Source organism: Sesamum indicum, linkage group LG5 (assembly GCF_026168435.1).
Source record: "Sesamum indicum cultivar Baizhima isolate 11 linkage group LG5, ASM2616843v1, whole genome shotgun sequence".
In the NCBI taxonomy this organism is placed as follows: Eukaryota; Viridiplantae; Streptophyta; class Magnoliopsida; order Lamiales; family Pedaliaceae; genus Sesamum; species Sesamum indicum.
In genome coordinates this window covers 536,638-549,632 of record NC_142661.1, presented here as the reverse complement: position 1 = coordinate 549,632, position 12,995 = coordinate 536,638, and the positions used below count along the sequence as shown (strand labels likewise).

General features: G+C 32.1%; 1 protein-coding gene across 1 annotated transcript; it reads left to right on the top strand.

The window, feature by feature from the left end:
• The first annotated feature begins 6,786 nt into the window (after positions 1 to 6,786).
• LOC148787979 (1-aminocyclopropane-1-carboxylate oxidase 5-like) lies at positions 6,787 to 8,334 on the top strand. Its single transcript, XM_088880207.1, has 3 exons — positions 6,787 to 6,977; positions 7,054 to 7,286; positions 7,517 to 8,334. The coding sequence occupies exons 1-3, from the start codon at positions 6,876 to 6,878 to the stop codon at positions 8,121 to 8,123; spliced, it is 942 nt and encodes a 313-aa protein (XP_088736333.1). The 5' UTR covers positions 6,787 to 6,875; the 3' UTR covers positions 8,124 to 8,334.
• Positions 8,335 to 12,995: the final 4,661 nt, after the last annotated feature.

Sequence of the window (12,995 nt, the reverse complement as noted above, 5' to 3'; positions counted from 1 at the left end):
AGCTATGTGTTGTGTGATTGCCGGCAAAAGCCATTGAGTGATACACTCCAGTTTGGTTAAGTAGGGCCCTAAGAAAATAACGATAACGTCAAATTTTATATCGTGGTGATGTTCAATTCTCCTATTGGTTTTGCATGACTATGGGCATTGAGTGCTTTGTGATTACACAACAAATATTGGTTGATTGGGGTCATTGCATGCAACTGGTCTTTTATTCTACGTGTCATATGTGTATACATATATATATAAGCTAGTTAGATATACTTACTGAGTTGACAACTCATTCTTTGTCACGTTTTTTTTCAAGGGATTGATTGCAGTGACTCATTTAGCTAGATCTTATGCAGTTGTAAGACTTCTAGTGGGTCAACAGTGTCATTTTGAGTCAGGAATTATAGCTATATATTACAGGAATATTATACTGTGGCTGAATTGGTATTCGTAATCCTAAATTGTATCAAATATGTATTTGGAATGAGTTTAGGAATACGGATATCCTTGTTGTTTTCTCTAAGTCGTTACTACAAATGGCATTAATTGTCTACGGCAATAACTTAATGCAAAATTCTTCACCATAATGATTATATTATGACAAGATCAAAATTATTATCAATAAATATAATATATACTTTTAGTAACAATTTAAAATTTTAATTTCATTTGATATCTTGTCATTAGTACACTAATTTGTGGTAGTGATTAATTATTGACATGTGATTATTATAAATTATATATAGATAATTATTAATTCATGATCTATTAACATTAAGATACATTAATAATATATTTGATCCTTAATTATTTTCACTATAGGAGAAAGAAAAAAAAAAGCCACAAATCGAGACAAGGAGATCATTATTTTTAATTAAAAAAGTAGAACATGACTGATCACTACTATTTACATTAAAGGCTCAATTACATGTAAACCTCCTCTAAAAATGCAAATTCATTTTTACATCTGGTATCTTTTAATTAGAGTTTGGATAGAAAATATTAATGTTAGCAAAAGAAAATATATAACTTTCAATTTTGCCCTTCATTTAATATTTCTATATATATATTTTGTACTTATAATGGGATAAATATCTATATATGGAATGAGTTTAACGTTATTACATCTTTTCCATTATAAGTACAAAGTTATTATACGGGAGGTGCTAAACGAGGGGTAAAATTAAAATTTATGTGATTATTTTGGTAATGTCAGCAATTTTCATCCGAATTCTAAGCATATAAGGTCAAATATAAATAATGAATTTTCATAGGAGGTGTAAGTGAAATTTTGAAACATTTTTAGAAAAAAAAAAAAAAGAAGAAGAATATCTTATTTTTAAAGCGATTCTAACTATAATTAGCCCTACATTAAATTTATGAAAGCAACTTAGGAAAATAAGAGTTGTATTTCTATATTTAACAAAAGAAGTCGGGAAGAAATATATCTGGATTTGATTAATTACACAAGAAGAAATTTAACATTTAAGAATTGTTAACTATCGTAGATAAAAATAAATAATTGTTGACCACAATCACGCAAAGCATGTTGGCCATGATTCTTGTAAGAACCAATCACAAAAAAACTATGCATAAAATTTTCATCTTGGCAAAAAATTGCAAAAACCTACAACTTACAAATTAACATTAAGTTTTCTGTAAAGAAAATGATTGACAAAAAAAAAATACAATTTGAAAAAAATTATCATATTGAAGGAAGCGAAATCCTCCTAGGAAGCGCAATGAAATTGTGAAAAATAAAAAATTTACGATTAAGCTATATAAAATCCCTATCAAGAGATGTATGACAAGAAATTTACCCTCGAAATCGATGAATATCCTCAAATTTCTTAACCAATAAGAATAGTTTGTTCCATCAAACTTATTTGTCTCAAGTATGGAATTAACTGGATTCTTAGACATTTACAATAAACAGAAAAATCATAGTAGATTATCATGATATATGTTCTAGTTAAGGACTTAAACTTCAGTCATTAATTCTCCCACTATTTCTATAAAAGCCCATTATTATCAAATGGGTTTTCAAAAAATCTTTTCCTATTTGGCTTGAAGTCCACAAGCGAAATTCTCAATGCGCCGCTTTTACGATTTACATAGAAATAGTCTCGTGTGAGGTATCCATTACTATTCTCAATCGACATATGAGATCCCCAAGATATTTTGCCTCACCTTTTTCACGTGACTCTGAAGACTCCAAGCTAATCAAGTTACCTAGTGTTAAACCCGATCCATCAATCGAATCATAGCACAAACTATTGCCTCCACGACTTATGAGATAGAGAAATAGAAGTGTATTTGCTTCGTTCACAATAATAGTGTAGCTTAATTTAAGCGCAAACGTGCCACGACTTGTGAGAACACGTATGAGTGAAATCAGCTTCCTCACTACGTTACTATGGATAGAAGGCATGGATATTACATTACTTGGTGCTTGATCTAATCCATGAACCTAATGATAGCGTAAACTATCGGCCCTCACAACTCGTGAGACACGGAAATAGAAGCATATTTTCTTTGTTTACAATAATAATGCAGCTTTATTTTAGTCCAAACGTGCCACGACTCGTGAGATCACATATAGGTAAAATTAGCTTCCTTACTACATTACTGTGGATGGAAGGCATGGAATAATTAGACTTTATTTATTTCCTTTTTTAGGATCTAATATTTAGCTGGTCGAACCAAGTGAGAGTTATTTATTTAACCTCATCATATTTTAGTATTATTCATGCATAATATTCAAAATACTAAAAGCATTAATAAAAATGTATCGCATGCAAAAATAAAAACCTAGCACACTCATGTTGGATGATCACAAACCCAAATACCTGTGCGACTCACTAAGCCCGCAGTGGATCTATGGTCAGTCTAAGGGTGAGGCTACACTATTACAAGCTTTTTAACCAATCAACATGATATGGGACTTATAACACCTCTTTATTTTTTCATGTCCTTCGTGGGCTCCATCCTTCAGACCTCTTCTCCATGGATCTCCGTGGGCCAACTCATGGCCTGCTCCATGCGCCTTCATTCTGGGTTTGCTCTTTACCATTATTACAAAAAGTAAAAGTAATCCTCCCTCTAACCTATTACACTCATTACAACTTAAAAAGAAATCCCAATCAAGCATACTAAGCGAAACTCGAATATTGTAGCTAGCTTAATTGTGGAGGAGGTTAGACGGCGTATACTTGTCATTACCTTAGCTAGCTCTGTTAGTACACATGCACTTTATAGATTGTAGCATATCCCTTGGCCTGTCGAAGGAAACACTACTTGATTCATGATTGTTGTATTATATCTTTTTCTATTTATGAAAATTACATTTACTGAAAAAAAAAAAAAAAAAGAAATACCAATCAACAGTTGAGGAGAGTACATAATAGGAATGAAGCAAGCCTTCAATATTTTAGGCTAAAAATGAAATAAGAAATTAAGATGCACGTAGGCGCCAACCCAATAAAAAATAAACCATCCAAAAAGTCCAAAGGGCTTTGTGATCATCCGTGTTAATCCAATTAACATATAAGCATGAAATATTTCAAATAATCATGCACCAATATATAACGCAAACCATGCATTATATAATAATATCCAATATCTTAAATTAATTATACATCCAACCTATGCAAAAATTAATTCTTGTTTGAAAAATCAATTCAAATTAATTTTAGTAATTTAATTTTGAAAAATATCATATCTCGACCAAAATTAACTATTTTTTAGAAAAATTAGTAGAATATTAAGAAAAAATAAATTTTTGAAAAAACATGAAAAATCGATCGGGGTCGGCCGGCAGCCAGGCACGAGTGCGCATAGGCAGATGCCCGCGCGCAATTTTTGGAAAAATTGTACTTTTATTCCATAATTTAGGAATAACAACTTTTAATTACTCATGAAATTCTCGAAAGCCGAAAATAATCCTATAACTTGTAAAAAGTCTTTTTTTGAACCTTTCTACCAACATCACTAGGAAATTAACAGAAAAAAACATGTGTAAGTTAGGTGGTTGTTAACTTTTAAAGTGGACGGGAACAACCACATTTTCAGAACGAAAGGAAAATACCACAAGACTTACGCGATTTTTTCAGTCAATTTTGTACATAATTTTTGAAAGAAACACTTTTGGTCCCATGATAAATATTTGTAAAAATTTTAATGAAAAACGCTACGTGCTTAACATGTGCATATTAGAGAACATTGGAGCTGCTACTTTTGTTGCTACTCCATTTTGGAATAAATAGTTACGGAACCAATAGAATATTCATCTACTGCTCAAATACTTCTTAATTCAAGGCTGAAGAGAGCCTATGCATATTTTCTAGCCTTTTCTGCTCTACTTCCTTCGAAGAATCCATCTCCGATGAAGTGTATCTTGATAAGCCTTAGTAGCCGGTTTGCTATCGCGCCTTTTTTATTTTCCGACAAGGATGCTAGCTTTGGTATCTTCTGGGGTATTATTCCATCCGATCTTCACAGATCCCTCCAAGTTCAACTCCACAAGTTTTATGAAGTTTTTCTTGTCGAGCTCTAGGGTAGTTGTTGCTATCTTGATGGCTACAACCCATCCGTCTATTAATTTCTCGATATTTCGAAAATCGATAATATCCAGGTTCAGTATAGCGCCATATGGATGTAATGGCTAGAGCATGGTCCCTTCCCAAGGTATAATTTCATGCACTCTCTTTGGATTTCTTCCTGAATTTTCTTTTAGCCTGGTTCCCACAAACGTTGGAGTAGCACTAGTGTGAAAATCCGCACTTTCTCTCATCGGTTGATCCTGTGGAGGATCATTAGAACATGTACTTCCCTCCGGCAGTGGTAGTGCTGGAGTGATTTCATTTGTTTGGATATTGACTAAATCCACAATCCCGAGTTGGGAAAAGGATTCCGCCAATTCTTGTAGATCTGATAGATCTGCTCTCGTTACCTCTATTATTATATATATTTGATAGATGCGATAATTAGATCTTCTCTGGACTTTGGCTTTGGAATCTCCGTGGCCTTCCCCATCTGGTGTAGAAGAGGTATTGTTCCAAGGGCGTCTCTGATTCGCTCTTATCCGTTCCGCTTTTCCTGACTAGGATTCTACCATGGACTTTAGTGGAGTGTAGACGCCTTACTGCATTTCCTGGTAGTATTTGTCGAACTTCAAAATTTCTCAGCCATTCTTATTCTTCTTCTGTCGTGAGAAGTCTTGGATCAATCCTCTTGGGACGTTGTAACACTTGTCAAGAATTTTCATGAGAAATTCTCTTCTTTGTATTTCCAGAATTTGAAAATATTCCCTATTTTCAGAGTAACTAAAACTTTCGTTTCGGTTCCATTTTCTCTCAAAGTGTCTCCTCCACTTAGTAGATAAATAATATCAAAATGTAATATAATCATATATTTTTTTCAATAAACCTAGGTTTCGATACCATTCTAGGTGAGTATGTGTGAAAAATAAAATTTTAGTGTAAATGGACTAGAATAACTCTTTAAAATCTGCTCAAGGATAAAAATGTTCGAAAATCCGTCTATGGTCCCAAGTTAAGCCATTTTGAAAATCACATGATTAAATTGAAAATGCGCAAACTTAAAGGACTAAAATTAATCGTATGAAAACTTAAAAGATCAAAATGATGTTTCTCCAGCAAATATATTATATGAAATATTTGCCGCAAAGAAAAGATCTTCTATGATTGATTGCACGGTCCAATAAAATTGGGACCATTGTTTTTCCAAATAAAACATAAAAGTGGAGTGTAAGAATCAAAGCCATTCGTCCAAACTAAAGCAATTATATTTCAGTGCAAAGACAATCCAAAAAGAGACATAAGAAGAGCAAAAGATCAAATCTATGTACAGCCACTCTGGACATGTTTCTCTTTAACTCTCATGTCAATTAATATTAATGCATTGAGAGTATGTATACATCATCTGTGTCAGCATTACGAAATTCTGTTGGATGGGAATTGAATCATTATTTAAGACATGATGCATGAATATGAACCCAATTTTATCACTTCAGTTATTGTCAAATTTTAATGTAAAAAAACCAAGTATTGAAGTCGTAATTCCAGCAAAATCTATGTATTATTTTTACAGTAGTTATTTAGGGGTGATAGTATTTTCAGATTTTCCATGAATAAAAATCCTCAAAGTGTGTGGACCCTTTAATTTCTTTTCCTCTTTACTTTTAAAATCTCCTAGTGTTCAAAATGAGAAATGACATTTTTTGTACTGTAATTTTTAAAAAGAAGCACTTTTGGTTCTGTGATAAATTTTCGTTAAGATTTGAATAAAAAATGCTACATGCTTAACACGTACCTATTAGAGTCTTTATTTAAAAAAGTAACAGTTTTGGTCCCATACACTTAACGGCCACATGGTCTCTGTTAAATATCTAACGAAAACGTGCCATGGAACCAAAATTACTTTTTTTATTTTAAAATTACGGAACTAAAAGTTAATCTGTAATCAATAAGATCAAAAGTAGAAAAATTCTAAGTTATGTGCTGCAAAATATTATTTTGCCGAAATCAAAACATTCATAAATTCATAACATGCATGTAATAGTTGTAACAACATTTCTTGAGTTTGAATTATTGGTATTGGGATATACAAGCTGCCAAGCGAAAACACGTGTAATTAGTATGGATTAAACTATTGGCTTAATTAACGTTTGGTGTCACTTTCAATTTCCGTATTTAAGGATTAAAATTTTCATAACTTTGAGGAAGAAACAAATAAAAACATGATATCGCTCCTGTATAAATAGGTCTAGAGATGAGCTATTGAGCACCACATCAGTACACTGGCAATAAGAGAAAGTCCTTAATTGTGTACTTAAGTTGGTAATTTTCTTTGACTTATAAATAATGGGGATTCCAGTTGTTGATTTTTCAAAGGTTGATGGAAAGGAGAGAGCTGATACTCTGGCTCTGATCGATCATTACTGTCAAGAGTGGGGATTCTTTCAGGTACTCAAATGGCAATAGCATGGCTTGCTATTTTACTATATGGTATGTTGACTAAATTGTTTCTTGATTTCCGCAGTTAATCAATCACGGCATCTCTGAGGACCTCCTAGACAGGGTGAAGAAGGTGGCCACTGAATGCTATAAGCTAGAAAGGGAGGCAGGTTTCAAGAACTCAAAACCAGTCCAGTTGCTAAATGAACTGCTAGAAAATAATAGTGATGAGAAAATAGAGAATGTGGATTGGGAGGATGTTTTTCTACTCTCGGATGAGAATGATGTTGAGTGGCCATCAAAAATACCTGGTTTCATGTAAGCACAACTTTGTTTTAGTTATATTCCATCATATTTACTTTAATAATAGTTTTCGTTTACATATGGATAATTTTGAATAACTTAGTTTTGGTTGATATAAAAATATACGAAACCAAGATAACATATGCAAACAACAAACTGATTTTTTTGAGAGTAGGAACAAGTCCATGCATACATCAAATGGAATTTTTTGCTAATTGTTTAACTAATTATGTTTCTTACAACAGCGAAACCATGAAGGAATACAGAACCGAGCTGAAGAAATTAGGACATAAAGTCATGGAAATAATGGATGAGAATTTAGGCTTGCCAAAAGGCTACATCAAGAATGCTTTTGATGGTGGAGTAGACAATACTGCATTTTTTGGCACCAAGGTGAGCCACTATCCACCGTGCCCCCACCCAGAGAAGGTAAATGCTCTCCGAGCCCACACCGATGCTGGGGGCGTCGTCTTGCTCTTCCAAGATGATGAGGTGAAAGGCCTTCAAATGTTGAAAGATGGGGTTTGGACTGATGTGCAACCTTTGAAAAATTCTATAGTCATCAATACAGGTGATCAGATTGAAGTTTTGAGCAATGGGAGGTACAAGAGTATTTTACATCGGGTTGTGCCCCAAACAGATGGACAAAGGAGGTCAATTGCTTCATTCTACAATCCATCACTCAAAGCAACCATAGCACCCGCTCCACAACTGCTCGATCCCAAAGTTGAGAACAAGGCGAGCGACCCAGCCAAGTACCCCAAGTTCGTATTTGGGGACTACATGTCCGTTTATCTCGAACAAAAATTCCAACCTAAAGGACCAAGATTCCAGGCTGTAAAAGCCGTGTAAGAATCTAAAACAATCGATGGGATGTTGCATGAGACTTTACGGATGTTTGTTGAGAAATTACGCAATGTGTGCGTGTGTGCGCGCGTTTGTTTGTGTTATGAAGAAGGGTTCGGGTTTGTCCTTATAGCAAAATGCTTTATTTGAGCATATGCTTCTTCCGTTGTACGTCTATGAATGATATGGAAATAAGTAAAGTGTCTATCTTGTCTTCTATCTGGAATAGTTCAATTGTTCCTTTTTTTTTTTTTTTTTTTGAATGCAATTTTAATTGTTGCTATTTTTTCTCAATAATAAACCTAACAGTCCTTTTTTAATTACATAATTTGTAGAATTCGTTAAATATTTTAAGAAAAAAGTTATAAAAATTATTATTAATTAGCTTCTAGAAGATCTACTTATATTTATATCAACCAATTCGAAAAATTCATACAGCTAACTAATTATTGAGCATTAATATTTTCTCTTCGAACATTAATATGCCATACACATGAAGTTATTTATGTTATTTTCATAATATATATTAGATTATATGTTCTATTACTATCATTAACATTATTATTATTTCTTATATATGTATCAATCTATATTTATATATGTACTAGCTAAAACTCTTGTAAAAGGGCATATAATTAGAAAATTTTCATCATTCTAATTTAATTATATATGACTAAAATACTCTATATTAAACCTCAAGTAACACTAAGAAAAGTAATATAAATAATAATAAGATTCCAATAGGCTGTAAAAATTAGCAACTCGTGAATGGTTGTTGTAGTCTAAAGCATTTCTTGAGGCTAAAAGCCACGATAAATATTTTTAATGGCTATTAACTCTAATAAATAACCCGTGATTCTGTAAGTAACGCGCTGACAATTTTAGTTTTAAAATTTATGATTTTAAAATATTAAGTTAATTATAATTCTATAATATATGTTGTTGAATATTTTTATATATTTAAGTTTCTTAATTTATTATTCACATACTTTAGTATATATCGCGACAATAAATAATACAACGATATATGATATGTATTATAATACAAGCTGTTGGATATGATTGATGATGAGATATCAAATGGTGAAATACCATACGACCTGTGCGTTGTGTGGTATCAGTGGTGATATGGTCACAAGCTATGTGTTGTGTGATTGCCGGCAAAAGCCATTGAGTGATACACTCCAGTTTGGTTAAGTAGGGCCCTAAGAAAATAACGATAACGTCAAATTTTATATCGTGGTGATGTTCAATTCTCCTATTGGTTTTGCATGACTATGGGCATTGAGTGCTTTGTGATTACACAACAAATATTGGTTGATTGGGGTCATTGCATGCAACTGGTCTTTTATTCTACGTGTCATATGTGTATACATATATATATAAGCTAGTTAGATATACTTACTGAGTTGACAACTCATTCTTTGTCACGTTTTTTTTCAAGGGATTGATTGCAGTGACTCATTTAGCTAGATCTTATGCAGTTGTAAGACTTCTAGTGGGTCAACAGTGTCATTTTGAGTCAGGAATTATAGCTATATATTACAGGAATATTATACTGTGGCTGAATTGGTATTCGTAATCCTAAATTGTATCAAATATGTATTTGGAATGAGTTTAGGAATACGGATATCCTTGTTGTTTTCTCTAAGTCGTTACTACAAATGGCATTAATTGTCTACGGCAATAACTTAATGCAAAATTCTTCACCATAATGATTATATTATGACAAGATCAAAATTATTATCAATAAATATAATATATACTTTTAGTAACAATTTAAAATTTTAATTTCATTTGATATCTTGTCATTAGTACACTAATTTGTGGTAGTGATTAATTATTGACATGTGATTATTATAAATTATATATAGATAATTATTAATTCATGATCTATTAACATTAAGATACATTAATAATATATTTGATCCTTAATTATTTTCACTATAGGAGAAAGAAAAAAAAAAGCCACAAATCGAGACAAGGAGATCATTATTTTTAATTAAAAAAGTAGAACATGACTGATCACTACTATTTACATTAAAGGCTCAATTACATGTAAACCTCCTCTAAAAATGCAAATTCATTTTTACATCTGGTATCTTTTAATTAGAGTTTGGATAGAAAATATTAATGTTAGCAAAAGAAAATATATAACTTTCAATTTTGCCCTTCATTTAATATTTCTATATATATATTTTGTACTTATAATGGGATAAATATCTATATATGGAATGAGTTTAACGTTATTACATCTTTTCCATTATAAGTACAAAGTTATTATACGGGAGGTGCTAAACGAGGGGTAAAATTAAAATTTATGTGATTATTTTGGTAATGTCAGCAATTTTCATCCGAATTCTAAGCATATAAGGTCAAATATAAATAATGAATTTTCATAGGAGGTGTAAGTGAAATTTTGAAACATTTTTAGAAAAAAAAAAAAAAGAAGAAGAATTTCTTATTTTTAAAGCGATTCTAACTATAATTAGCCCTACATTAAATTTATGAAAGCAACTTAGGAAAATAAGAGTTGTATTTCTATATTTAACAAAAGAAGTCGGGAAGAAATATATCTGGATTTGATTAATTACACAAGAAGAAATTTAACATTTAAGAATTGTTAACTATCGTAGATAAAAATAAATAATTGTTGACCACAATCACGCAAAGCATGTTGGCCATGATTCTTGTAAGAACCAATCACAAAAAAACTATGCATAAAATTTTCATCTTGGCAAAAAATTGCAAAAACCTACAACTTACAAATTAACATTAAGTTTTCTGTAAAGAAAATGATTGACAAAAAAAAAATACAATTTGAAAAAAATTATCATATTGAAGGAAGCGAAATCCTCCTAGGAAGCGCAATGAAATTGTGAAAAATAAAAAATTTACGATTAAGCTATATAAAATCCCTATCAAGAGATGTATGACAAGAAATTTACCCTCGAAATCGATGAATATCCTCAAATTTCTTAACCAATAAGAATAGTTTGTTCCATCAAACTTATTTGTCTCAAGTATGGAATTAACTGGATTCTTAGACATTTACAATAAACAGAAAAATCATAGTAGATTATCATGATATATGTTCTAGTTAAGGACTTAAACTTCAGTCATTAATTCTCCCACTATTTCTATAAAAGCCCATTATTATCAAATGGGTTTTAGAAAAATCTTTTCCTATTTGGCTTGAAGTCCACAAGCGAAATTCTCAATGCGCCGCTTTTACGATTTACATAGAAATAGTCTCGTGGGAGGTATCCATTACTATTCTCAATCGACATATGAGATCCCCAAGATATTTTGCCTCACCTTTTTCACGTGACTCTGAAGACTCCAAGCTAATCAAGTTACCTAGTGTTAAACCCGATCCATCAATCGAATCATAGCACAAACTATTGCCTCCACGACTTATGAGATAGAGAAATAGAAGTGTATTTGCTTCGTTCACAATAATAGTGTAGCTTAATTTAAGCGCAAACGTGCCACGACTTGTGAGAACACGTATGAGTGAAATCAGCTTCCTCACTACGTTACTATGGATAGAAGGCATGGATATTACATTACTTGGTGCTTGATCTAATCCATGAACCTAATGATAGCGTAAACTATCGGCCCTCACAACTCGTGAGACACGGAAATAGAAGCATATTTTCTTTGTTTACAATAATAATGCAGCTTTATTTTAGTCCAAACGTGCCACGACTCGTGAGATCACATATAGGTAAAATTAGCTTCCTTACTACATTACTGTGGATGGAAGGCATGGAATAATTAGACTTTATTTATTTCCTTTTTTAGGATCTAATATTTAGCTGGTCGAACCAAGTGAGAGTTATTTATTTAACCTCATCATATTTTAGTATTATTCATGCATAATATTCAAAATACTAAAAGCATTAATAAAAATGTATCGCATGCAAAAATAAAAACCTAGCACACTCATGTTGGATGATCACAAACCCAAATACCTGTGCGACTCACTAAGCCCGCAGTGGATCTATGGTCAGTCTAAGGGTGAGGCTACACTATTACAAGCTTTTTAACCAATCAACATGATATGGGACTTATAACACCTCTTTATTTTTTCATGTCCTTCGTGGGCTCCATCCTTCAGACCTCTTCTCCATGGATCTCCGTGGGCCAACTCATGGCCTGCTCCATGCGCCTTCATTCTGGGTTTGCTCTTTACCATTATTACAAAAAGTAAAAGTAATCCTCCCTCTAACCTATTACACTCATTACAACTTAAAAAGAAATCCCAATCAAGCATACTAAGCGAAACTCGAATATTGTAGCTAGCTTAATTGTGGAGGAGGTTAGACGGCGTATACTTGTCATTACCTTAGCTAGCTCTGTTAGTACACATGCACTTTATAGATTGTAGCATATCCCTTGGCCTGTCGAAGGAAACACTACTTGATTCATGATTGTTGTATTATATCTTTTTCTATTTATGAAAATTACATTTACTGAAAAAAAAAAAAAAAAAGAAATACCAATCAACAGTTGAGGAGAGTACATAATAGGAATGAAGCAAGCCTTCAATATTTTAGGCTAAAAATGAAATAAGAAATTAAGATGCACGTAGGCGCCAACCCAATAAAAAATAAACCATCCAAAAAGTCCAAAGGGCTTTGTGATCATCCGTGTTAATCCAATTAACATATAAGCATGAAATATTTCAAATAATCATGCACCAATATATAACGCAAACCATGCATTATATAATAATATCCAATATCTTAAATTAATTATACATCCAACCTATGCAAAAATTAATTCTTGTTTGAAAAATCAATTCAAATTAATTTTAGTAATTTAATTTTGAAAAATATCATATCTCGACCAAAATTAACTATTTTTTAGAAA